Raw genomic sequence first — 12,205 nt, forward strand, 5'->3', positions numbered from 1 at the left:
GTATAAAACAATGATTGATCTAAAATACAAATTCCCCATTAATGTAAAGGCCAATCAAACACTGCATGTAATCACGCTTCTTTGTTTGCGGCTAAAGAGATTTATTTTAAACTCCTAAAGCACTCTGATGATGTACTGTCCATGTTATCCGCTGCCTTATAGTCAGATTAAATATTGAGTTGGGTATGTAATAACATTTTACTTCAAAAGTTTGTGTCTGGGAAAGGATTAGAACTCCTGTCAGGTTTTTACCCCTCTCTCTTTAGTCGAGAGATTACCCTGATGTTAAGCCCCTTTCACACAGTGATTCAATGGATCAAAAACGAATCTCTATAGTTAGCCAGGTGTGGATGTGCGCCCACCTACTGTATACCCACCCACATTGGGATCCATTCAGTTTAGTCTGACCTAGCAGAGAAAGTTTATATCTAGTCTTTTGCTAAGCTGACCAGATGTGGGTGGACATGAGCAGATGTACGTCCGCTTACATCCAACCACCCATATTACATGGGTACACTTTCTCCTATATCAAAAAATTGAAGAAAATTCACAACAGGCATGGATGCCACATATTGGCATCCACTTCCTTTCCTTCTTTCCATTTCCACTTCCTGTCCGACTCAGCAAAGGATCAGTCAAGGAGACAGAATGGGAGGCATCTGTGTTAAAGCTGGCCATAGATGGATTGAAATTTGCCCGGCTCAGTATAGACTGGCCAAATTTCCTATCTATGGCCATTCCCATTCATGAGAAGGAATCCTTCCCGCTGTGTTATTGTATTCTGACAGTGACACTCCCCCACCATCAGAACACACTGATCAGTGTTGCAGCCAATTGGCTGCAGCTCTGATCAACACAAAATTTTGCAACAAGCTGGTTAATGAGTTGATCGTTAGAGTGACTTCTCATGAACTGAAACGGCCATAGATGGATCGAAATTCGGCGGACCGAACAAATTTGAATCCATCTATGGCCATTCCCATTCATAAGAAGCCAATATAACGATCGACTTCTCATGAACCAACTTGTTGCAAAATTTAGCTTCAATCAGAGCTGCAGCCAATCGGCTGCAACACTGCTCAGTGTATTCTGATGGCAGGAGAGACCTGTATACAATGACAGAGCAAGAAGGAATCCTGTATCCACCTTAAATGTGTGGATGGGGGTATCGTTTTTTTTTTTTTGCTCAGCCCCCTGGCTATACATAATAAACTGAGCCATGTATGGCAAGCTTTACTGTCACTGTAATTTTTTACCAAACAGGAAGTGAAAGTAAATCTAAAATAGCAACACAGGAATAAAAAAAATTCTAAGTAGAGAGCCAGGAACGTTTGGAACCCCTTGCCAACTTTTTATTGGTGCGTGTCCCTGTTGCTTAGCTTCCATCAATTCCTGTCTAGTAAAGTGGGAAGTAAACTAAAATATCTCTATTAGAGCCTCCAACAGCAGTATAAACCTGTTAGGGTACTAATCTTTCCGCACTTGCAGGAGCTTGCTTTATAGCCATTTAAACACATATACACCTAAATTACACTGAACAGAGGATATTTTGTATTTCAGACCTGGTTTTAATACCTGGTCCAAGTAAAAAAACAATTTGAAGTAGTGATAAAATATATATATATATATATATATATATACTTTTATTTTAGCATTCCTGTTCCAATGATCGCTTTCCTCTCATTTCCTGTACAGAGAAAAAAACCTGAGGGGAAATCTGTCCAATTAGGTGGCAAACAGCAATAAAAACATGCCAGATGTACTAACATTTCTTCAGTCTATTTGAAGCTAAAATAAACTGGCTAGATTTGGGTTTAAAGAACGACTCCACCCAGGCTGCTACAGTTATTCAAGTTCCAGTGGGAAGATCTCCCTCTATGACAAGCTGAGCCTTTCATATATTCCTAAAGAGAATCCACCAGGAGGGTGTAAGCTATGATGTATGGTATTATGAACTACAATGGAGACTTCATAGGCAAATATAGAAAATTCAAAAACAATAAAAGGTAACACTAAGCACTTATCACCATGTCAGAGGTTAGGGTACATCTATGGACTGGTTCCTGTGACAATGGCAGTGATTGTGTGCCTACAGTCCTCCAGATAAGATAAATCTATTTTAGGTGGAACTTCTCATGACAGCATCTTTTACTATTTAAAGTCACGCATAAAAAACTTTGCTGAGTTTGAGATCATTACACTACATCAGTGTTACAGCTAAAAAATCCTCACAGCTTAGATCTTCTTCGTGTCACAGGATTACAGTGATGATGAAAAACATGAAAGCTCCTTTCTGACCTTAGCCCAAAAGTACTTCTTGGTTTAGTCCTTTAGTGGAGCACGAGTTTGAGTGCAACTTTGATCCAACTTTACACCCTCTGGATCAAAGGAGCATCAAAAGTTGCAGCAAAGTAGTGCGGCCACCTTTTCAAAGTCGCTTCAATTTACGTCGGCAGAATGGCACGGGCAAGCAAAAGGGGATACCTATACGTCCCTTTAAAATTCTCGTCAAGCAGGCACGTGCGTGCCGTGGGAGCGTGACTGCCGGTCCTGCAAACTCGATGTTCGCCCCTGGCCCACGATTGCGGTGAGGAGAGGCAGGATGGGGAGAGATGCCTATGTAAACAAGGCATTTTGCTGTTCTGCCTAGTGACATGATAGGGATCTACTGCTCCCTGTCATCGGGAGCAGTGATCTCTGTCATGTTGTAGTGAGCTCATTGCCCCTACAGTTAGAACACATCCAGGGAACACACTTTACCCCTTGATTGCCCCCTAGTGTTTAACCCCTTCCCTGCCAGTGACATTTATACAGTAATCAGTGGCTATTTTTAGCTCTGATCGTTGTATAAATGTCAGTGGTCCCGAAATAGTGTCAAAAGTGTCCGATTTGTCTGCTGCAATGTCGTAGTCACAATAAAAATCACAGATCGCCGCCATTACTAGTAAAAAAAAAAAAAAATTATAATGAAAATGCCATAAATCTGTCCCCTATTTTGTAGATGCTATAACTTTTGCGCAAACCAACCAATATACACTTATTGCGATTTTTTTACCAAAAATATGTAGAATATATATCAGCCTAACCTGCAAAAGAAATTAGATATTTATATATTTTGGGGGATATTTATTATAGCAAAAAGTAAATAATGTTAGTTTTTTTTTTTATTTATAGCGCAAAAAATAAAAAACCGCAGAGTTGGTCAAATAGCTCCAAAAGAAATCTCGGTTTGTGGGAAAAAAAGGACGTCAATTTTGTTTGGGTACAGCATTGCACGACCGCGCAATTGTCAGCTTAAGCGACGCAGTGCCGAATTGCAAAAAATGCTCTGGGGGTAAATCCTTCTAGGGCTAAGTGGTTAAGTTACATCGATTTGAACAGGTGCCATTGAAAAGAATGGGCTGTGACTTCTCATGCAACTTTGATGTCCAAAGTTGCATGACAAAAGTTGCAAAAGTGTGAATGTAGTCTTAAGGTATATTTATGTTAACATCTGAGTGCTGCCCAGCTACAAATATAGTAACAGACCTGATTTTGTGTTTTGTGTCTCCCTCTCTGCACAGGGCCCCCGGTTCTTGATTGGATAGATTGATAGCAGCACAGCCATTGGCTCCCGCTGCTGTCAATCAAATCCAATGACGCGGGCACCGGGGCCGAGTCTGGCATTCATGTCTATGGATGCAAATGCTGGACTTGGGAGCGTGCTCGTAAGGTAACCCCCCCTGGGAAAACGCTTCTCCTAGGGGGTTTTCTGATGTGAGAAGGAGCCACGAGAACCGCCGAGGGACCCCAGAAGAGGACGATCGGAGCCACTCTCTGCAAAACAAGCTGCACAGTGGAGGTAAGTATGACATGCTTGTTATTTAAAAAAAATAAAACACAATCACTTCAAGCTAGCCAATCACTGTCACAATAAACAGGTTTCTCATCCACATCAAGGAATATATGCCCCCCCTCCCCCCAGATGACACTGATCAGCAGCTGCAGCTGATTGGGTGCAACCACTGGCCGATGGAAATTTTTCCAACATGTCCCTTCAACAATTAACAGTTATCACTGAAAGTGAAAGAAAATCTCCAATTCTGAGTGGTCATCAGATCACGGATTGAGGAATAATGTTTCCAATGGGGACAACTAGTTCTGGTGACTACCGGGAATTTCCTTCACGTTGGAGATATTTCCTCTCACTCCTTGTGGCTATGGACATAAAGTGAAGGGAAATCTCACGGGTCACAGATGGCAAAAGAAACCCGGACCGGTTATAACCCTCTCTTACTCTATGCAAAATGAAAAGTAAAGTTTTCCTTTCAGTTCTGTTTTAATTCATACCAAAAAAACTTGCACAAACAGAAAGTATTTGCTCATATGTTCTCTTACTCACCTAGAAAATCCCTTTCCACAGCTTTGGCAAATATAGGGCTTTCCTACTGAACCGTCATGTGAGCGGACATGGTAAGACATTCGGTCTTTTCTCTTAAACCTCAGTCCACATACAGGACAAGAATACGGTTTCTCTCCAGAGTGAGATAGCTTGTGCCTGTTCAGGTGGTACACATCCCGGAAGATCTTTCCACACAAATCACAAGCCACCTGTTTCCTTGCTCGATTCCTCTTTCGAGGGGTTGTTTGTTCGTCTTGTGATAACCCATTCTCCCCTATTCGAGGTGTTTGAAGCTCAGCGTATCCCAACTGTAGACTTGTGACTCCATGCTGTGCTTCATGCTGGCGGAGTCGCAAAGGATCTGTGAAGACTTTATCACAGAGCCCACAAGGAAGTACTGCTCCATCACGTAAGCCACCAACAGCACCGAAAAGAACAGAGTCTAATACACTTGGCTTTCTTGGCCTTCCACGGCCACGTTTACTTCCAAGTCCATGCATTCCCATCTGGTATTGCGAGGGCAAAATTTGAGATGATCCTCCAAGTGCTATAAGAGAAGCCTGACTTGGCACAGCTGGTCCTGGCCGTACAGAGTCCTCCTCCTCATCACCTATTGACCCTGCAATGCCTGACCCGCTCATCACAGAACCATTTGTCATGTCCAATGGAAAGCCAAGATCAGAAGCCCCTGATCGAAAAAGCATGAGTTCTGGCCTTGTAGGAGGCACCAAAATCTGTACATTAGATTGCTTGATCACCTCCTGGCATATGTCAATCACTGAGCGCATCAGCAAGAACTTAGCAGCTGTCATTAACTCTGGGAAACTTTCCAGTCTAATAATGATGCGAGCTGTGTAGGCAAAGTCTAAAATGTCCCCGAAAACCTTGGAGCTGATGGTGTGCATCTCAAGCTCACGTGGAGTTGGACCTTCTGCTTCTCCAAGGACTGACTCAAAATACTGACTGCAGGCAGCCAAAACCGCACGATGGGCTGGAAAGCTGTCTTCACCAACCCGGAGAACCACATCACAGAAGCGGCCTCCACTCTTGCGTTGCTGGTTGAGTTGATGGAGAACATCTGAGCTGTGCTGGCTAACTTGATAGGTGTAGTACGATGGTCCGCATCCCTCTGCCAAACGCTCCATGCTGGTGGGATGACGACTCTGGGGCATGCAATGCTAGACCTACAGAAGGCAGCAGACACCAACATCACATCAACAACTTTGCATATAAGCATGTATATTGCAAGTGTATCTGGCCATACACCTTCAAATGTTCAAATTAAAATTCAGAAAAATAGTTAATCAGAGCATTCACTATAGTCTTTGCAAATTTCATATGACAACCCTGAGTTTGATTGCCATGGCAATGTTTCGAATTCTGTGTTTGAGTTTGGGAAGCACAAGCACGTTACACTAAGTACCATTTTTCCTTAATGAATAACCACTATCAGAATAAGGGCTCTGACAAATCTGCACAATCCAAAGTGAATAGCTTTTCAGAGAGCAGTGCAGGTGCAGCCGACAGGCATTCAGGGGATGGCACCGTCACCTCCACAATGCCTCTTTTTTTAAGAGGATTTTTGAATGTAAATAGTGGACCGCAACCACAGGCCTAATGTTTGGCTTATGGTTGCCGTGCAGCCCTATTCTCTTGAATAAGCCGGGTTCAGTGGCAGTACTACAGAACAGGGACATTTTTGCCACAGCATGTGTACAACCCCATCTGGCTGCCTTTGCTCAAGCACCTATTCTTACCAGCCCCAAACTGAAAAGTTAAACCAACCACTAGAATTTTGTTTCTTTGAGAAAGATATTGCATCCTTCTCCTTTGATTTTTCTTGTCCCTACGGTCCAAAACGAAGGCCAACTTGGTCCAAGAAATATTATTAAATCTAACAATAGTTCAGACATTGATTTTTTTTTTTATTTTAACTAATCCCTATTGGTATATGCTTTTATAGTGGCATGTCTACCCCCATAGCAACAATAATGGCACTCGGGGGGGGGGGGGGGGGGGGGGAACCGGGAGGGTCCCTATTTGTCCTGTAGCTGGCTGCCCGTATTGTAGCCATTTTAGTGGGGTTATGGGGTCTGGGGGCACAGGGGAGTCCGCTTGGGACCAGGAGGGTCCCTGTTTGTCCTGTTGCTGGCTGCCCATATTGTAGTAATTTTAGTGGAGCTATGGGGCCAGGGATGACAGGATGGTCCCTGTTTGTCCTGTTGCTAGCTGACCATGTTACAATAATTTTAGTGGGGCTAAGGGGCCTGAGGGCACAGGGGTGTCCGAGTAGGACCAAGAGGGTCCCTGTTTGACCTATCACTAGCTGCTCTTATAGTAATTTTAATGGGGCTATGGGGCCTGGGGGCACAGGGGTTCCCAGTTTGTCCTGTCACTGGCTGCCCATATTGTAATCATTATAGTGGAACTAAGGGGCCTGGGAGCACAGGGGAGTTCACTTAGGACCAGGAGGGTCCCTGTAAGTCCTGTTGCTAGCTGCCCATATTGTAATAGTTTTAGTGGTGCTATGGGGCCCAGGGGGACAGGAGGGTCCCTGTTTGTCCTGTCACTAACTGCCCATGTTATAGTCATTTTAGTGAGGCTATGGAGCCTAGGGGCACAAGAGGGTCTCTGTCTTGTCATTGGTTGGCCATATTGTAGTCATTTTGGTGGGGATATGGGGCCAGAGGGACAGGGGTCCCTGTTTGTCTTGTCATTGGTTGGCCATATTGTAGTCATTTTAGTGGGGATATGGGGCTGGAGGGACAGGGGTCCCTGTTTGTCTTGTCATTGGTTGGTCATATTGTAGTCATTTTAGTGGGGATATGGGGCCGGGGGGTCCCTGTTTGTCTTGTTGGTTGGCCATATTGTGGTGATTTTAGTGGGGACAGAGTGTCGGAGCAGGACCAGGATGGTCTCCGTTTGTCCTGCCACTAGCTGCCCACGTTATAGTGATTTTAGTGGGGCTATGAGGTCGGGGGGGGGGGGTCTGGTCCAGTTGGGACCACAATGTTCCCTGTATGTCCTGTCCCTGGCTGCCCATATTGTAGTAATTTTACGGTAGGTACCTTAGATATATTCTGTACACAGAACCTGGTGATTTCAAACTTCCCGAGCTACATATGTATAAATATATATAAATAAATATAAATTCTGCCCCCCCTCCCATACTAGGAACAATGCAATAAGTGTGCACCTAGGGCTCCCTAGGTATTTTCTGTAAGCATGAATATACCAGGCTGAGTGGAGTAGAGTTGTAGTGAGGTGGAGGTGGTGGTGACCCCACACACACACACACAGAGCAGCCTAGTGGTAATGTGTGTGTTTAGGAATGAATGTGAGGGGAGGGGAGCCCAGAGGATAATGGGAGGGTCCATTGCGGCCGCAGCATAAAAGGCCGACAGCAGTGCTGGATGGGGGAATAACAAGGGGGATCCCTACTGCACATTAGGGGTTCAGGGTGATGTCACCTGGGTGCGCGTACCCGCCTGGCTCCTCCCCTCCGCCTCTCGCGGGTTCGCGCTCTTCCGGAGTCCCGGTGGTGCGGGCGGGCTGTCGGTGCCGTGTCCGTCCTGTGCTCAGCCTCTCCACCCCCCCGAAAATTAAACCCCCCACCGGACTCCGAGACCCCCCCACTCCAGAATGTGGGGCCGCTCTGACCGGATCCTCCGCAGCCTCTTTGTGTCTGATGCCCCCCCGGGCTGAGAATCTGTGTCCGCCCCCCGGTCCCCCCTCCCTGTGAGCACTCCCCCCGCCCCTGTAAGCAGACTGGGAGACCCCGCACATGCCGACCCCCCCTCCATACACTCCCCCCCCTCCCGGAATAATATGCATACACAGCTAATCAGCAGCTACAATCTTCCGCCATATATACACCCCCCCCCCCTCATTATTTCCTGTGCCGGGGTCACCCCCCTACAGTATACACTGTACAGTGCCTTGTACCCGGAGATCACAGCTACACATCACTGAAAGTGGGGGGGGGGGGGGGGGGGGCAGCACAGGGACATGGCACACAACACACTATATACAGGGGACATGGTACATACAGTATATAAAGGGGACATGGTTCATACAGTATTTACAGGGGACATGGTATATACAGTATATAAAGGGGATATGGCACATATCGTATATTCAGGGAACATGGTACATACACTATATACAGGGGACATAGTGTATACGGTATATACAAGGAACATGGTACATACAGTATATAAAGGGGATATGGCACATACCGTATATACAGGGGACATAGTGTATACGGTATATACAAGGAACATGGTACATACAGTATATAAAGGGGATATGGCACATACCGTATATACAGAGGACATAGTATATACGGTATATACAAGGAACATGGTACATACAATATATAAAGGGGATATGGCACATACCGTATATACAGGGGACATGGTGCATACACTAAATACAGGGGACATAGTATATACGGTATATACACGGAACATGGTACATACAGTATATAAAGGGGATATGGCACATACCGTATATACAGGGGACATGGTACATACACTATATACAGGGGACATAGTATAGACAAGGAACATGGTACATACAATATATAAAGGGGATATGGCACATACCGTATATACGGGGGACATGGTACATACACTATATACAGGGGACATAGTATATACAAGGAACATGGTACATACAGTATATAAAGGGGATATGGCACATACCATATATACAGGGGACATGGTACATACACTATATACAGGGGACATAGTATATATAAGATACATGGTACATACAGTATATAAAGGGGATATGGCACATACCATATATACGGGGGACATGGTACATACACTATATACAGGGGACATGGTATATACAAGGAACATGGTACATACAATATATAAAGGGGACATGGTACATACAGTATATACGGGGGACATGGTACACAACACACTATATACAGGGGATATGGTACATACAGTATATACAGGGGACATGGTATATACAGTATATACAAGGAACATGGTACATACAGTATATAAAGGGGACATGGTACATACAGTATATACAGGGGACACGGTATATACAAGGAACATGGTACATGCAGTATATAAAGGGGATATGGCACATACCGTATTTACAGGGGACATGGTACATACACTATATACAGGGGACATTGTATATACAGTATATACAAGGAACATGGTACATACAGTATATACAGGGGACATGGTACACAACACACTATATACAGGGGACATGGTACACAACACACTATATACAGGGGACATGGTACATGGAGTAAAAAAAAAAAATCCCAAGAAATTCTTTAAGTATACAAATAGTAAGAAAGGGAAGTCAGATCATATTGGCCCCATAAAGAATGATGAAGGGAATTTGGTTGCTAAGGATGGTGAGATGGCGAAGGTATTGAATTTATTCTTCTCAGTCTTCACCAGGGAATCGAGGGGCTTCAGTAACCAAATCTGCAGTGTTAATCCAAATGGCACATCACAGGAAGCACTCTCATGGCTAACAAATAATAGAATTAGAAATAGACTTGAAAAACTTAACATTAATAAGTCACTGGGACCAGATGGCTTGCACCCGAGGGTACTTAGGGAACTCAGTCAAGTAATTGCCAGACCATTGTTCCTAATTTTTACAGTCTACTGATCGGAATGGTACCAGCTGATTGGAGAAAAGCCAATGTAGCTTCAATATTCAAAAAAGGGCCAAGATACATCCTTGGGAATTACAGACCACTTAGCCTAACATCAATAGTATGCAAGCTCTTGGAGGGGATGATAAGGCACTATATACAAGATTTTAGTCATGAAAACTGTATCATTATCAGTAATCAGCATGGATTCATGAAGAATCGTTCTTGCCAAACCAATCTATTAACCTTCTATGAGGAGATGAGTTGCCATCTAGATAAAGGAAGGCCCATAGACGTGGTGTATCTGGATTTTGCAAAAGCATTTGATACAGTTCCCCATAAACATTTACTGTACAAAGTAAGGTCTGTTGGCATTGACCATAGGGTGAGCACATAGTTGGAAAACTGGCTACAAGGGTGAGTTCAGAAGGTGGTGATAAATGGGGAGTACTTGGAATGGTCCTGTGTGGAAAACGGGGTCCCCCAGGGTTCTGTCCTGGGACCAATCCTATATAATTTATTTGTAAATGATCTGGAGGATGGGATAAGGATAATAGTATAAAAATGATAAGGATAAGTAGGGCAATCATTTCGCCATAGGATGTGGAAACTTTACAAGAAGATCTGAACAAATTAATGGGGTGGGCAACTACATGGTAAATGAGGTTTAACCACTTTAAGACCGGGCCTAATTTTTAGATATGGTGTTTACAAGTTAAAAAGTTTATTTTTGCTAGAAAATTAGTCAGAACCCCCAAACATTATAATTTTTTTTCTAACATCCTAGAGAATAAAATGGCGGTTGTTGCAATACGTTCTGTCACACCGTATTTGCGCAGTGGTCTTACAAGCGCACTTTTTTCTCTTTTGTTCATTGACGGACACAGCTCCTTTAATTGTTGACCTCAGGGTTATCACGCCACCTTCAGGAGAGGACTAGGCAGAACATGTAACACATGTAAAAATAGCAAGACTGCACAGCGCCGCCCAGGGTGCAGTCCCTCTGGCTATAACCCCTCACCCTGCTTCCTCTGTGAAGGAATGTAATGTACATAATGATAATCAGAAAATGTCTATTTGCTTATGTGTATACATGTTTCTATGCAACTCCTTACTTATGTAGAAAAAAAGATTGGCTCTTAAAGATGGCGGGTACACCCTGCTTCCCACGCATTAGAAGAATGCATATGTGATAACAGAACCAGCTTCAACCAAACTTCAAGCATCAAGTTTCTCCATTTCTCTTGTATTTTAACCAATAAGATGTACCAATTAGACTGACATAGCAATGACGTATCTTTCTGTATAAAATATTAACACCGTCCACAAATAAATCAGAAGTTAGAAGTAACCGAGCTGAACGTGATACTTTTTAATTAGAAACAACAGCAGATAACCTTGAACTAGATTGTAGTTCTTATCCATTTCACCTGCAGCTCAGTTTTTTTTCTGCCTAGTGTAAGAGAAGAACCTGGCTACCTGAGGGGACCATTGGTCCTGGGATTTTTTTCATTTTGTCTACAATTTTTGATCCTGTGATTGACAATCAACAGCCGGCTGGGTGACAGGCTGGATAATACAGATCCTTGTAGTCTCCTCAGCCTGGCCATCAAGCGTGAGCAGATCCTAGCTATGCGCTGGGTTGGCCACGACATGCCCCTTCTGCTCCAGGGGTGGCCGTTGAACTATGTGCTCCGGGGCACACATATGACCAGGCTTCTGCTGTCCGTGTCACAGTGTGCCGTGGCCAAAAGCTATCCCGTACTGCTCGGGTGAGGTTCTGGGGTGGAATGCATCCAGCAATCCCGATGGGAAGGGTAAGTATGGCTCTCCCTGCCTCGGCAGGATAGAGCAGCTGAGCATTCCTTGGGAGGTCAACTAGGGGGTCTCTCACTCTCCCTTTCCTCTCTCCCTATCCCTTATTCCCTCCTCCTGCTGGGGCCACTGTGTGACTGGGCATGAGGTGCGGTGTATGTACCTAGACCGGGGGCAGGCTATGGTGGGGGGGCTGCGCTGTATGTTAGGGTCCGTTTTTACTTTTCTGTCCCTTTTTCTTCACTGTGAGGTGTCTGTGTAAAAATTTACCTCAGGAAAGGCCTTTTTGCTGAGGACGCTGCCATTTTCCTGTAGTCTATGTGTATGGGCTGTCAGCCATTTTCTAGAAGGTTTGGCGGTGATTT

General features: G+C 44.3%; 1 protein-coding gene across 6 annotated transcripts in view; it reads right to left on the minus strand.

Annotated features, from left to right (window-relative positions):
- The window catches only part of PATZ1 (POZ/BTB and AT hook containing zinc finger 1), a 44,001-nt gene extending 35,944 nt beyond the window's left edge, over nt 1-8,057 (minus strand). Inside the window, exons 1-2 of one of the 6 annotated variants that reach the window (XM_077461489.1) lie at nt 7,866-8,052; nt 4,382-5,565 (exon numbers count right to left, since the gene is read on the minus strand). In XM_077461489.1, coding sequence (XP_077317615.1) covers nt 4,382-5,553 — 1,172 coding nt within the window. In that variant the 5' untranslated portion in view covers nt 5,554-5,565; nt 7,866-8,052. Of the gene's footprint in view, nt 1-4,381; nt 5,566-7,851 lie in introns of all 6 variants that reach the window. The other 5 variants (XM_077461490.1, XM_077461491.1, XM_077461492.1 and 2 more) reach the window with 5 other exon arrangements.
- Nucleotides 8,058-12,205: the final 4,148 nt, after the last annotated feature.

This window comes from Lithobates pipiens, unplaced genomic scaffold (assembly GCF_037356315.1).
Source record: "Lithobates pipiens isolate NorthernLeopardFrog02 unplaced genomic scaffold, aLitPip1_a1.2 Scaffold_3, whole genome shotgun sequence".
Taxonomy (NCBI): Eukaryota; Metazoa; Chordata; class Amphibia; order Anura; family Ranidae; genus Lithobates; species Lithobates pipiens.